Source organism: Melospiza georgiana, chromosome 13 (assembly GCF_028018845.1).
Source record: "Melospiza georgiana isolate bMelGeo1 chromosome 13, bMelGeo1.pri, whole genome shotgun sequence".
NCBI classification, from domain to species: Eukaryota; Metazoa; Chordata; class Aves; order Passeriformes; family Passerellidae; genus Melospiza; species Melospiza georgiana.
In genome coordinates, this window is record NC_080442.1 from 1,504,823 (window position 1) to 1,519,865 (window position 15,043).

General features: G+C 37.1%; 1 protein-coding gene across 3 annotated transcripts in view; it reads right to left on the reverse strand.

Annotated features, from left to right (window-relative positions):
• Nucleotides 1–15,043, reverse strand: part of VPS13C (vacuolar protein sorting 13 homolog C) — a 75,842-nt gene that overhangs the window by 30,012 nt on the left and 30,787 nt on the right. For all 3 annotated transcript variants that reach the window (XR_009115215.1, XM_058033775.1, XM_058033776.1), the window contains exons 38-55: nucleotides 14,791–14,924; nucleotides 14,332–14,488; nucleotides 13,580–13,659; nucleotides 12,705–12,764; nucleotides 11,479–11,644; nucleotides 10,393–10,509; nucleotides 9,721–9,824; nucleotides 9,132–9,299; nucleotides 8,401–8,705; nucleotides 7,879–8,023; nucleotides 6,595–6,751; nucleotides 5,606–5,736; nucleotides 4,462–4,631; nucleotides 3,674–3,912; nucleotides 3,229–3,458; nucleotides 2,363–2,455; nucleotides 1,391–1,756; nucleotides 147–236 (exon numbers count right to left, since the gene is read on the reverse strand). Coding sequence is in view for 2 of the 3 variants with exons in the window: in XM_058033775.1 (XP_057889758.1) it covers nucleotides 147–236; nucleotides 1,391–1,756; nucleotides 2,363–2,455; nucleotides 3,229–3,458; nucleotides 3,674–3,912; nucleotides 4,462–4,631; nucleotides 5,606–5,736; nucleotides 6,595–6,751; nucleotides 7,879–8,023; nucleotides 8,401–8,705; nucleotides 9,132–9,299; nucleotides 9,721–9,824; nucleotides 10,393–10,509; nucleotides 11,479–11,644; nucleotides 12,705–12,764; nucleotides 13,580–13,659; nucleotides 14,332–14,488; nucleotides 14,791–14,924 (2,912 nt within the window). In the remaining variant the exon portion in view is untranslated. The remainder of the gene's footprint in view (nucleotides 1–146; nucleotides 237–1,390; nucleotides 1,757–2,362; nucleotides 2,456–3,228; nucleotides 3,459–3,673; nucleotides 3,913–4,461; nucleotides 4,632–5,605; nucleotides 5,737–6,594; nucleotides 6,752–7,878; nucleotides 8,024–8,400; nucleotides 8,706–9,131; nucleotides 9,300–9,720; nucleotides 9,825–10,392; nucleotides 10,510–11,478; nucleotides 11,645–12,704; nucleotides 12,765–13,579; nucleotides 13,660–14,331; nucleotides 14,489–14,790; nucleotides 14,925–15,043) is intronic.

The window sequence follows — 15,043 nt, forward strand, 5'->3', positions numbered from 1 at the left end:
AGATTTTTAATTTGTTTTCATGTAAAACTGCATAGCTCCTTCAAGCAACAGCATTCAAAAGGTCAATGTCCCATAAAACTTCAAAGAAATTTAAAAGTAGCTGCCTGTACAAACCATTGCACATAATGTCAAGTATCTTTACATACCTCCAGCTTTAAATTCCATTGCTTCCTTCCTCCTTCAACTCGTTCAATAAGGGGCTCCCACACTGCATACGTTTCATTGTAATAATGAACCTAAAGAAATATACAAAATTAAATAAGGTATCTAAATACAAAGCAATTATTATGAAAAACATTAATAAGAAAACAACAAATCTTCATTTCATGTTTTGGAGGTCAACTATTAACTTTTAATGGTTTTAAAAACTAATACACAGAAGTGTAATAAATCATATATTTTTCACAAATTACACCTTTTTCAAGAGTTCATTTTCTGGCTTGCTTTGAGAGCAACCAAGCATCCTGGTAATGCCATATCTTTTTAACACTTTCAATTAACATAATCAAGTCTCTTATCTGCCCCCACATGGTTTGAGAGAAATACTTTGAGACCAGGAACTTCACTGCCACAAGTAGTTTTTAGTACTATGAAATAACAATTAGTTTGAGCCAACGATAATCTGAATCTGGTCCACTGGAATGACTCCTCTAACTCATAGCCAACACCAAGCTTTTAATTTGCCTCCATCACTGCAGATCTGAAAGGAAGCTGTGGACTCAGGAGCTGTGGATGCTCCCTTTCAGCTATTCTGCTTGTCCCTCCTGAAAGCACAGTGACCTCCCCCAGGGGTACACAATCAAGCATCCAAACTCCACCAGGATTTGCACACAGGGCAATGGAAGAAAGCTACTTGGATATCCAAGAACAGAATGAAAAATGAGGTAATTTAGTAAAATGACAAGGGGTAGTAAATGCATTGCATAAAGCAGCTGCACATCTGGCTGTATGAAATTCTAACATGCTGTCTCCATAAGAGGCTTTTACCATCTCAGAAGGGAATCTCATGTTGCAAAAGGAGTGTAACTTCTACCTTACCAATAAACATAATGCTGGAGAAACAAACAAAATGGGGGGGCAAGAAGAGTTAAATGTGACTATTCAAGTAAGCCAAGCTCATTGTTCACACAGCAGAACTTCAATATGCAAAAATAATACAAAAACAGAGGACTAGATTATTTCACATTACAACTGCCTTTAAAATCCAACTTCCTGGACATCCAACTTTCTGTACAAAGCACATTATGCTCACTTGCCTGACTAAAGAAATCCTGAGAGCATTTCAATTTAAAGCTATCATTAATTCAGCACATATAATGTATATCAAAAAGTTACTTGAACTCAGGCACTGTGCAGAAGTGTTTTAAACTAAGAGTCTGACCCCACATACCTCCAGTGACATATCAGCAGTGACCTCCATCAGTGAGGACCAGTTTTTAAGGACACCTGAAAATGTAGATTCCACTAACAATAAAGGGACAGTTCGATGGCCCAGGCCACATTCCAAGGTCATCTGAACTGATTTCACTACAATATCAAATTTCTCTTGCTTCAGAATTTGTTCATGGTCCCTAAAAGTTTCTGTTGCTTCTGTGGCTATGTCAACACCCAGGAACCAAGCATTGCACTCATCCACAGGCTTCACTTGCCACAAGTTCTCAGAAACTTCTGCTGCTCCTCTAGAATCCTCCTCTGTTGTTTTGGGTTTTAGGGCAGCCATAATGGTCACAACAGTATTCAAAATTATTGGTGATATCTCGAAAAAAGAAAAAAGTCTTCAATTAAAATACAAAATCTATGATAAATAGAAATAGCAAACATGAAAAGACTTTTCAGGGATGCAACTTAATTTCCAAAGAAAAGAATCTATTCATGGACCTCCTCCTGTTTTCCTTTCCAGTAAAATATCCCAAAAATAGTGGTGGCAGCAGCAGGGGGAAGAGTTATTTTGTAACTTTGGAGGGAAGTGGTAGGAGGAATCCTAGAATCTGAAGTATTTAACTTATTCCTTTCTAGTCAAGGGACTGTCAAAATGACAAACACACAATGAGTTCTTCCAACACAGAGCAGTTTTAAAATGCATATTTCTGGCATTAGACTCATGGGGAAATAAAAAATGTAAATAACAATATGCAAACAAAATAATAATAATAATAACAATAATAATAATAATAATAATAATAATAATAATAATAATAATTATTATTATTATTATTATTATTATTATTATTATTATTATTATTATTATTATTATTATTATTATTATTATTATTTAAAACCCATTTTTTAAACCCTACACAACAACAAAGCTACAGTTTGAGAAATGTACCTGTTCTTCCAAAGACAATTTTAATAATCTTACCTTAATAGTTAGTTCCTCCATTGTTACTGCCACAGTGTGTAACCCTGAAGTGTGCACCATATTTTCCATGACCAAAAAACATGGCCGTAACACCTGAGTGAAAACAATTTCATTATTAACAATTTCATTATTATTCATTATTAAAACAATTTCATTTCCTTAAATCTAACCTTTTCATAAGGTCTTGCATTTTTTTCACTCCATAGGCCAAAGGGGCACTGATCCCATGAAGCAACAACATGTCTCAGAGCAAAAACAATTCATATAGTGCAACAACCCCACATCCCAATTTGCACAAGCACCACTTTGTACTGGAAGATTAAAAGCCAGTGAAACAAAAGCTTCTGACATAATGCTTAAAAAGCAGACAAAACAAAAGCCCAACACACAGTGAAAAAATAATTTAAAAAAATCTGAGTCTTTAAAAAACTTAAATGTTTAAGGGAAGATAAGCACATGTGAAATGAAGCACATAGGCCACCTTTGAGGCTCCCTTGGCAGGAATGTGCCCATCAGGTTCCAGACAAAATGCTGCTCAGGGCTCTACTGCACCAAGGAAACCAACAGGCACTGAAAAACACTGCAAAAGGCCTTGGGGCTTCTAAACCCCTCACACAGTTTCTTCACTAAGAAACTTTTAATGTCATTTACAAATGCACAGCACAGGTTTCAGACAGAGCTCTAAGTGCTCAAGTCCTGCATCTACTGATAAGGATTCACCTTTAAATGGCACAGGTCCCTCCTCTCTCCTGAATAATCAGTGATATGAAAACTGAGTTTTGAGTGCTATAGATATGCCAGCTAAGGGAGATGCCTGCCACCCCTTCTAATTGTTTTTTTTCACCATGAAACACTGGTTTCCTTACCGTAGTAACATTCTTGCCTTGTTTTTCTTTGAGAAAAGCACAGGCCAACACTTTAAAGGCCATCACTTGAGCAGTCATCCTTTGTGCAAGCTTGTCTGATGTCAGAGAAAAGTCACATTGGAAGGAAACTTTTAAGGCAGGGGCATCAGCACTGGTCAAATTAGCAACAAATACAATTTCTGGATCCAGAATCACAGCTTTTACTGTCATGTTTGGCCGTACAGATATCTCTGGAAAACAAGGTAAAAAAACACCTTGAATATAAAAACCAGAAAGAGGAAAGTCATCTACTCTGTCAGTGGCCAGTCTACATATTATTGAAGAAAAAACTAATTTCTTAAGTCTGATACCAAGACAGCATCTTGAAAACTTTTGAATGAATAATTTTCAGAATGAAATCTGCAAAGGAGGGAAATGGAGGTGTGTGGAAACTGGTTTTACAGACCTGTATCTGCCTTGGATTTCCCAGCAGCAACTTGCTTTAATTGGAATTGTGCAGATCCTTCAGCTGAAGATACTGGCATTGACTTAATGAAAAAATGTGCTACTGCCAACAAAAATTCCATACTAGCACATATGTACAGCTTGTCGAGGACAGCAACAACTTCAGTTCCATTTTTATCCTGCTTGTATCTTATATCAATCATAGAAGTGTCATTTGTGTCATCTTTCTTGTCTATCATTCTGGAAAACAAGTTCAATAAGAAACATCTCAAACATCATAACACTAGATCTAGGAAAATAAAGATGCAGAAGTACTGCCATTTTTTCTCCCCATGCCCTTTATAAAGAAGAATTACTATATACACAAGCAGTGTTTCTTCTAGAAATAAAAGGGTAGAGGCTTTTCCAGCAGAAGAGTAATTTCATTTACAACTAGTTTCTACAGTTTTGAAAGTATGCATGCAGCACATGACAATCACACTGAAGTTTCAGGGCACACAACTCTCTAGATGAGGCTGGGTGTCCTCTATTCAGCTGTTCTACAGTTTACTACAATATGCCAGCCTCCAAGATGTCTTTTTGTTTTAGATAACTTGAGAAATCAACATAAAAGAGTAGAAACTTCTTCAACATTATTAGAATTGTTCATGGCTTAAGCACACAGTATTACAGGCCACAGCTGACAGCACTACTGAGTTTTATCAATCCCATGGGAAGCAAAGTACAGAACAAGGAAAAAGCCTTCCTCATAAGCTGGAGTAGTGTCATTTCTGATGCATTCAAACCCACCTTGCAGTGACATTCTGAATTCCTTCTCTGAGATCATCCAAGGTGCATGCCTTGAGTTTGACAGTGATGTCCATGGAGCCATCTGAGAACATCTCCCCAGCGGATGCCATGAGGTGCAGCCGGAGCTCCCCGAGGCGCAGCCTGTCACTGTGCACCGAGAGCAGAGACTCCTGCACAAGGACAGAGTGCAGGGCTGGGCACCCTGAACAAAGCTGTGACACATTTGCCTTGCTGCTAGCCATGTGCATCAGCATCCATGAACCGAGGGATCTGACTAGCCTGTTGCTGTCATCAGTCCTCCACTCATAAAAATGAGTTCAAGAAATTCACTGAGAAAACCAAAATCCTGCTGGGCTGCAGTGAAGTTGTTTCTGCACCACACTGGCAGCAGTTGCTCAGAATGCTTCACTGAAGGATAACCTATTTCAACTCTAGATCCCTTCCCAAAGGATCTCTCCACTCTCATCACTCTAACTCATCTACAAGAGCACCTCAGCAACAAGTGGGAATTACATGGCAATGAAATTAAAATAACATCCTACTACAGTGTCCTTCCCTGTGAGGCTCACTGCACAAGAACATCTTAAAAATTATACACAAAAATATTCACTATACACAAAGATGCATAAAGCAAGCATCTTCACATCTACACAAAGCAGACTTGATTAAGTCATAAAAACAAGACAACATTTCACATCTTTCTCTTCTGTTTTCAGCAGAGAGAGGATGCCCATGATTGCTCATACCCAGGGATATGCAAGAGGAAATTATGGGCAATATACAGCTTGGATCTGCTTACTACCTCTAGAGGCAGCATGCATAGAACTAGCACTGCCTGAACTAACAATTCCTACTTTTCAAATATTCATTTTTATTTTGGCTAACTGGAACCAAAGTTTGAATGGCCAAATCAAATGCTGGGTGGTTTTGGTGGTTTAGAACTATTTTTAGTGTGACTTTCAGAAATGCACACACCTTCTTCCTCTTAAGGACACTGCCTGCCCAGGAAAGCTCAAGGCTCCATTAGGAAAGCATTACAAAGCCATTGCAGCTGATATAACTTCATTTTTCTGACCTGAGTTCTGTCCATGTGAGAAGCCCTGGCTGCCAACCCCACCTGTGTGGTAAAAGCTTTGTCACAAACCTGAGTTGTGTCACTGTTGTAGAGAGTTACAGAAAGGGACTCAAAATTGAAGTCAAATTTAAGCAATGTAGAGCACTCCACAGAAGACTGAACTGCAGAATCACATTTTTGTCCAGAATCAACAAGGGTACCTGTCAGTGAAAAGAAAACATTTTTACATTTCTTCTGAACACTGGGCTTGCTGGTTTTGGGGTTTTTTGTTGTTGGCTGCTTTATTTTTTTTGTTGCTGTTGTTGATCAGTTTGGTGTTTGGGGGTTTCTAAATTAAGATCAGAAAATCACAAAAAGAGGGAAAGCTCTAAATTCAGAAAACTACTCAATTCACATTTTTAATTTTGTTCTACCCAATGCAAAATAAAATTATCTAGCATAGAGTGGATGAGAACCTTAAAAGAAGCTGTCATAAGTTTACTGAAGTTCTTTGTTCACTTTATTGAAGAACAATATAAAGTACCAAGTCTGCTTAAGGAGTCTGCAGTACCCTTCCTTCCAGTTCCTATTCACAGCAGAGCCATTCAACTATTGGCTAAAGAGCAATTTTTTGACAGTGAAAATGTTAAGTTTGGGGAAGAAATAGATGTGGCAAAGTGTTAACAATATTTCATCCAGAGACATGCACTGTTTACACTGACTCACTAATGAGCAATTTGAATACTAATATCTTCCTCAATTTTTATAATTGTGCATTAACATTCTGGGGTAGATGATTTGGCTTTTTTCTTTTTTAACCACATGCAGACAGAAGAGTGATTGATATAAACTGAACAACACCATCATATGAGAAATGAATCACAAAAAACACACCACAAAAACTTCTGACCATCAGGAGCTCACACTCCATGGAAGTGCATACGTTCTTACTTATAATTCTCATGTCTACAATATATTTGTAACAGTTAAAACAATTTGTAATGCTTCAGAAAAATATGATATTTGAATCTGCAAACAGCCCTCTGCCTACACATATTCAGCCTTTGAACTGAACATACCCTCAGTGCCACCAGATTCATGTGGAGCTTTCCCTTTTTTAGCTATCTGCATATCCTCAATATTCTCTTGCACAGTATGTGGCTGGGAAGAAGCCCCTCCAAGGTTTTCAAGTAAAATTTTCATGATAACAGTTAGATCACCTTCACTGAGTGCAATCTGTAAAGTGATAAAGCCACAAGTTCAGTTTTGGTGACAACATTTCTTCTAACACAGTATGCAAACATTGAGGAGAAACCATGGGCTGCTTCCAGCAGAAACAAATGGGACAATCACAATTATCCTGTCCAAAATAACCAAAATTATCTGCCCATTTCTCCTGTATCATTTTTTACTTGTTATAAACAGGAGTTACAAGAAGAAATAACAGTCCACACGATAAATACTTTCTAGATTTGTAAAGGATCTTTGCCTATTAAAAATATGGGTAACTGAGAAACATAAGCACTTCTCAACAATTCAGTAACCCAAAAACATGACCAGAAAATATTAAAGCCAAGATTTGCATTGTACACACTAAAGCAATTGCCATTCAGTAAGCCTCCAAAGATTTAATGAATAAGCATCCAGTCATAACATTACAGAATCACAGAAAAGCAAGCAGTGCTGAGTGACAAGATGCAGTCACTTAGCCCATAGCACACAGTGTAAGAATATTTTTCCTACATTTGATTCATTTTGCTGCTACTCCTTTAAATTTCTTATTTCTCTGTGCTTCACCAGTGTGACATTTGGCCACAGCACAGATACAGAAATGAACAAGTAAAAGGGCTTTGGAACAAGGAAAAAGTGCCTCAGTTTGGTTTTACCCATTACAATCCACATGGTTAATGCAGGAAAAGAAAAATAGAGCCCTCCCTCTGCAAAGATAATTTTAATTGCTGTGTATTAGAGATAACCTTTTCATTCCTAATACATCTATTAAGCATTCAAATAACCTGAATGCTACAGATTGAACAATTTGAATTGTCAAGTTTTGTTTTTAAATGGCAACTCAACAAATAACCTCAAAGATTTTACTGCCTGTTGAGTCCATGGATAGCTCCAATAGACCTCCAGAAAAAGAAAATCACATTTTATTCCACTTGCATGCAGCTACACCAAAACTATTCATTATACAGTATCAAAACTCTAAGAAATCTATAAACTGGATGATCCAGCTGGAAGTCTTTCAACAAACTGTAAAGGACACTAACTGAAATGAGTTTAAAAGATCCTTAACTAGACTGAGGACTATTCTGAGAATCTGCGTAACTTTTGATATAATTACTCATGATATTTATTACCTGCATTGGTTTTAGGTCTCCCTTGATGCCAATTGTTGGGCATTTATGATACCATGCTGCTGCTAAGTTTCTCTGGACCAGTAAAGTCAAACTCACAGGACGCAGGATTTCAGAATCTGGTTGTGAGTCTGTGGATATAATGCACCTAAAAAAAGACAATGGAAGCAACAGAGGGAAAATGTTGACTGATTGCAGAAGGCAAAATAATATCACATTAATCTAGCAAAATTACAGGCATAATTAATTCAAGAATAAGCACATAGGCACTTACACCCTTGTATGCATTCCAGATGAACTCAAGTTACCGTGCTATCATTGCTTTCTTTCCAAGGAGGTTTAGAGATTGTTGACCTGTGACTCTCTCTAAAAGCACTCCTAAACTTAGCTTGGCATGGTTTTTTGCTTAGTTTTAGCATGTTCTCATTGCCTCCATGTTCAAATAAGAGAAGAATGCTGCATACAGAACATGGACACTTTTCCTTTACAAAGACACTTCAACTCAGGAAACAGCTCCATATTTACCTTGATAATTTCAGGTGAGTCAGCTGCACATCCATGTTGTCAATGACTGGAGGAAGAGGAGATTCATCTGAGGACACCAGCTTGAATTCATTCTGAACTCTGATTAAGCCAAGATCAGCTACCAAAGCATTAGATGAAGCTGAAGATTCGGGGACAACTATGACTGGAGCTTTCAAGTTGATATCCATCAGGAGGCGGAAGCTCTTTTTAGCAAAGTCCTTCATGCTGGAAGCAGCCATTTCTGCTGCCTGTGCAGTGACTGCAGTCAGGGCTTCTTGTGCTGCTTGGAAATTGTTCAGGAAGTTCTATTCACAGGTAGGAAAAAAAGTAAAAGTTCCATGAAAACAAGTAAGCTTCTCAAAGGCAACGTCCAGGTAAAATGTAAATTTAAAAAAATTTACACCTCTGGTTTAAATATGAAATTGCTAATTCAACCACACTTGTTTCAAAAGAGAAAAATGTTAAAATCATGAATAAGCTTAAACATTATTTTACTGTGTAATTTTTAAGATATTATGAAAGCTATCAGCTCCATTCATTACTTCTGTCACCATTCTCCTTGGCAATATTCTCTAAAGCAGTGCAACTTAAATGGTAACTCTAATGCAAAATACTTCTATGTGCTTGCACATCAGCTCACCACCAGGTACAGGGCAAAATGAGCTGATTGCATTTTATCTCATTAAAAAGGACTTTTAATGTCAATAAAAGAACTTAAACTAATGTCTTACCAAGAGAGACATGAAGAACTTATGCAGGTAAATTATTTGGATGCAGCCCACTTTCAGAGACATTTTACCATCCACTCTTGACATATCAGCATAGGCCTCCCCTGCAGTGGCATCTGGATAAAGTGACATGTGAAATCTAAACACTTCATCTCCCATTATGGAGACAGCCTAGAAGATTAAGTTCACACAGTTAATACTACCAGGTATTTCTGAAACAAAAAATATTTCCCCAGAAAGATCCACAGCAACTCAGAAGCAGTACTTGGACATATGGTAGGCACAAAAGAAAACAGAATTCCCTATTTTATAGTACATGCCTCTTCTCACTTGCTTATCCATAGCCCATTTTATATTTAACCCCTGCTCCTCAGAATTAAACATACCAGTGCAAATGTAATTAAAAAGAACTAAACATTAATTGGAAGAATGTTTTGCTTCTCTGAGGGGAAGGAAATTAACCAATACATTTTGCTTAGTATTACATTGTACACTGCATTCTGTTACACAGCAAATTAAACTACAGTGCTGTCACTAAATCACTTGAAAAACTGGGTCTCATCAGTTGTTTACAATCTGCTCAACACATTACCTTTTTATGGATTGTTTTTGGATCAACATTTGTAATTACAATGTCCTTAAGTCTGGAGAACACTTTAATCTCTTTAGGCTTCATAGCCACAGATGCATCCATTCCTTAATGAAACAAAAGAAGGAAGGAAATAAACGCAGTTCAACAAATTTCTAAGTAGACACTTCTGCTAAAAAACAAACAATCAAACCCCCAGAATTATTTACTACTGAATATAAAGAATAATAACAGCTCTAAATCCAGCCTTTTCCTATGTAACAATGATTGCTAAGCCTGAGAGAGAAGTCAGGGCCTTACTGCACATGACAAAGTTGCCAACATAACCTGATTGTAAGAGTAGAGTACAATTCCCCAACACTATCTAGGATCTAGCTATTAAAAAATGGAAGTCTGTGTTATCTAAAACATAGTGCCTTCACTTCTTTTAATTTTACTACACTTGGAAATCATCTTTGTTTTCTGAATCAAACATTTTTTTCCTTGCAGATCATTTCATACAATCAAAATATATTTCAACAAATGTTAGAGACACCTGCATTGTGTCTCTAACACAATGCAGACACTGGCCTTTTAGAAGTGAAGGGAGGGAAACAGCCTATTTCTGGCTACAGCCAGTTTCATTTAGTATTTAAATAAAAACCACCTTACCTATTTAAATAAAAACCACCTTACCTTGTACTCTAATGTCTGCAATTGTGCAGGTTTGATCACACACTGTAATACTGAATGCATTCAGCTTTGCAGTGAGCTTCAATTCAGAGACATCATCACAGGCTGCATCACCAGACACTGGGCAGGAAACACAAGAGACATACAAGGAGTTCAAATATTACAAGCCCACTGTTTAAACAAATATTAGACTAGTAGTTCTGTAAATATATGAACTATTCAAAAGCAGCCTGCAGTCATTCCATAAAAGATATGATAATCTTTAGTCAAAATGTGAAAAAAGTCATTTATTAAGAGTTTCCTTCAGGCACACAAATTGTCACCAATCAGCAATGTCATCAAGGTATCTTATCTACTCAATAATATCTAGTTTTCATGCATCAGTTGCTGAGTGCAGTATACACCACATTATTTGAAACACTGTCTCATCACATGAGAAGTGCCCCTCTCTGTGTCAAGTAGCAAAGCCAATTTAGGGATATTAGCTGCAGCAACACTGCACAATCAGAAAATGGAGCAGCCACTGGACTCAATCCCAATAGTTTTAGGATTAGAAAACCTTGAATTTCACAAAAACTACAAGCACAAGAATCAACAACACAGGACCTGACAAAATATTCAGGAGCTTCCATGCAAAAACTCTTCCTATTTCAAGGCTACAAAGACCCATACCTAAAATAAATACACCACCCCTTCAGTTCAGAACTTCTCTTTGCTTCCCCAGAGCAGTCTTTATTTTCAGCAATGTAAGCACTCTTTAGAGCCTTCAGATTGCAAAGCTACATGGCTGTGACACTAAACCTTTGGAAAGGCTGCACACTGCAACATCATTTATTCAACTTTCATTATGAAAATCAGACCACCACCCAGGGAAAAGTTATATTGAGTAAGGAGAATCTGTAAAATTAAGCAACAGGAAAAATGTCTGCTAGGGTTTTTTTTAATAAGATTTCCTCCCCATTTACAGTTGCGCATGCTTTGTTTTCCACCAAATAGACTGCAATGCTGTCACTGGAAATAATATCCTGTGAAACTGAAGGTGAGATGCTGTTAAACAACACAAGTACAGCCTGTGTAACATGACACTACCTGGTCTAAGAGTGCTTCCTTTTTCCTGTTCTTTCATTTGAGGCTTGTGCTCTGATGATTTCTCAGTACTGGGAAGACTGCTTGATGGAACACTGAAGGTGAGGAAACTCATGATGGAAAGCAAAGCCTCTGTGTGAAGCACTATATCCAAACAGGAAAAGATGACCTGGAAGAAGGCAAGGAGACAAAGTCATACTGTGGTTTAGTAGCAGTTTATACCCTAAAAACTCAGAGTTGCTGTCGTAAAACCAAGGAAAAAAGCCTCTTGCACAATTTCACAAGTATTTGAGTCTTCTATCTCCATCCTCTTCAACCTCACAAGCTCCAGAACAGATGAGGGAACGGTGGAAGGGAAGCTTACAGCAGCTACAGAGGAACTGTGCCAATCTAAAAACTGAGGCCTCATGTGGTTGTGCCTTTTCAGGACATTCTCTTGAGTTCTGCTGCATTTCCTTTCATTGCTTTGCATTCAGCACTTTGATTGACAACTTCAGAACCACGTGTGAAGATGTTTTAGGAGATTTGGTACAACAACAACAAAAAAACCCACTAGGATCCAAAATTTGCAATCAGAGCAGGGAGTATGTGAGCAGCGACTACTCCTGCCAGTGGTGCTGAGTGAAATCCAGCATCAGTCACTTATTCCACACAAGGCCCTCAAGAAGCTGCTTGACCCACCACTACTGTTTTAAAGGAAACATTTCAAAAGCACAATGACATGCTTACTCCAGAAGTCACTTGAAAAACTACTCATGAATAGCTGCTTTCAGGAGAAGTAAAAGGACTAATTGCACTCAAGACCCCTGAGAATGCTCCTTGGATATTCCAGCTCACATCTCAATTTCACTGTTACAAGCTCAGAAACACAAGGCCCTGGTTTATCCCTGTGCCAAGTGGACACTCCAGAAACAAAGCACATGCTAAAGGCCTCAGTTAAAATTCATAATGATGTGTTTCCAACTAGCAGAAAATGCATAGTTTTTAGTTTAAATAAATTATTACAATAAATACTTCAGTTAAAAAAAAATCCATTTTTTCTACCTGGATTTGTCTTTGAAGTAGTTAAATATAAAGCAGTAGGTTTTAATGATGAGAGTCAGGGCTTTGGTTTTGGGTTGGTTTTGTTCCCTTTTTTTTCCTCTTCAATAAGACAAAAGGGAGTAACTAATGCAGTTGCTATGATTCAAAAAGCTTAAAAAAACAAATTAAGTACATCCAAAACTTACATTGATGTTTTGCTTAGTGCTTTGGTAAGTAGTAACAAAGTCTGGTCCATCAGGATCAGCCTAAAGAGGAAAAAACAGAAGAGGGACATAGTCAATCTCTATTGAATTAGCCAATAATTTAATATTAATTATGAATAATTTTATTAACTGAATTATTTGAATTTAGGCCACAAACAATTGGAAAATATTTAGGATTATTCCAATTGGAAAAGAAAACAAAGGAAAGTGATGAAGTCTGAACAAACAAGTTCTTGAAATAATGCACAAGCAAGATAACCAGAATGGGTTATTCACAATGCTCTGCTCAGAGACATTTCATAGCACATATTTTATGAAAATTCAACTGGCTAGTTACAAAACTTTGTCTCATCTAGAATCTACTTAAACTGGATCCATTTATGCTTAATCCTTTGCCAGTACAAATTAATTACTTTTCACTATGTAAATGATGCCAGTCCAGATAAGAGTACTGAGGAGCCCACTGGTTCTACAACCTATCAGATTCCCAAGTGTTCATGCAATTTTTAAAGGCTTTTTAAGCTACCAACATATCACTCTCCAAATGCAGTTTTATCACCTGTAGGGTCACTCTTCACTTGCACAAAGACCATCACACCTGTTAAGTTTCACACAGGTGCTCATTTGTGCTGTACACACAGAACACAAACAAATATTTGTCTTGCCAGTGATTTCAGTAATAGCACTGACTTATGAAGCAAGAGCTATATGGAAGCAGTGGAGAATTAAATGAAATGTTAAACTGAAAAACAGGTATTTGGGAGAAGGCCTGGGTAGGTTTTAGATACAAATCTACAGGCTCAGTATGGAAGCCTTACTTTCCTTCCCATGTAATTTTACTGAAAATGTATTGAAACCTTAATATATTCCATTTTCAAAAGATGTTCATCTGTCTCACTTGAGGAATTAAGAATGCAAAGAGGATCTCCTTTTGAGTCTGCAAACAAAGAAATAAAAATGTCAAGTGTTTCCACTCAAGCTTTATTCCACCTATATGCAATGAGTCCATGCTAATTCTCTATTACATACTAACTAAATACTATTCTTGCTGAAATGGTGAAAGTAAACAGCTATTTTCACTGAGAAGCTACACATGAAGCATTATTTTGTGAAATGCTGCATTCACTTCATTTTAAATTAAACTAGTAAAAATTAATTTATCTTGCTCTTGAAGCAAGACTTAAAACTGAAAGTTCTTTGCATTCCTACCTTAATGTTTTCATAATCAAAACCTTACTTTTCTACTTTGGATAAATGGCTATTTCAGTTATCACTTCACTGTCACTTTGAATTGTTACCTGACCAACCAAAGAAGCATTTCCAGTGCTAACAGAACTGGTCATAAAGCACAGAATCAGCAGCTCATCAAAACCCACTGAACAGTTGGAACACTTCTCAGGAACACTCCTGCTCAAAGTACTCAACTCACTCAAATACATTAACTCTAACTCCAGCAATAGCAGTAAAACTTGGTATCAGGTAAAACAGATTAATTCTATCTAAATTACCCTTTCCCCTCCCCTCATTATTGGTTGCTATATGTTATCCTCTGGCTATTAATCCAGTTGCACACACTCTACTGATTGTATCAGTTCCCTAGAAGACTTACCATGTATTTCAGTGCATCTCATTGTAATTTTCTTCAGATATGCTGCTGCAGCCAATTCATGATTTCTAATTTTGGTTTTGGTGCCAAGCTGTAGCACAGTTAGAATATGTAATGGATATCTCTCCTTCTGAACCTGCTTCATCAAGGTTATTACAACCTTGAATATAGAAAGGAAAGTAAGTTCAGTATTTCAGTGAAGCTGTTCAGACACAGCAGGCAGTTATAAACAGGCTAAATGTGAAACTTAATATTAATCTAGACATTTTGCATTTTTATAAATAGACCCTATAAGACCAATTTGCTAAAGATTTCCCCTGGCCCCCTGCTCTCTTCCTCTTGTTAGTTTTCTTTTAGTTGCCAAGTCAAACTGTTAAAAAGGACTTCATAGCCCATTACTTCTAAGAAACAGATGAGTACAGATGAGCTCAGACTGAGTAAGTTGTACAGATGGATACATACCTCTTTGATTTCAAAATTAAGTAGCATATTGATTACATCTTCATTTAATGTTATTTTCCTCTTTTCAGACAGCAATCCTTCTGAAACACTCTTATCCTGTATCAAAACTGATCTCTCCACTTCTTTCATTTTACCTGGAACATGCAATATATTGCTTAACTTTAGAAACTACCATCATTTGTTTAGCTCAAGAAACACATCCAATTCTCTCATTCATTTGCATGGATTACATTCACCTAAGATAAGCTAATAA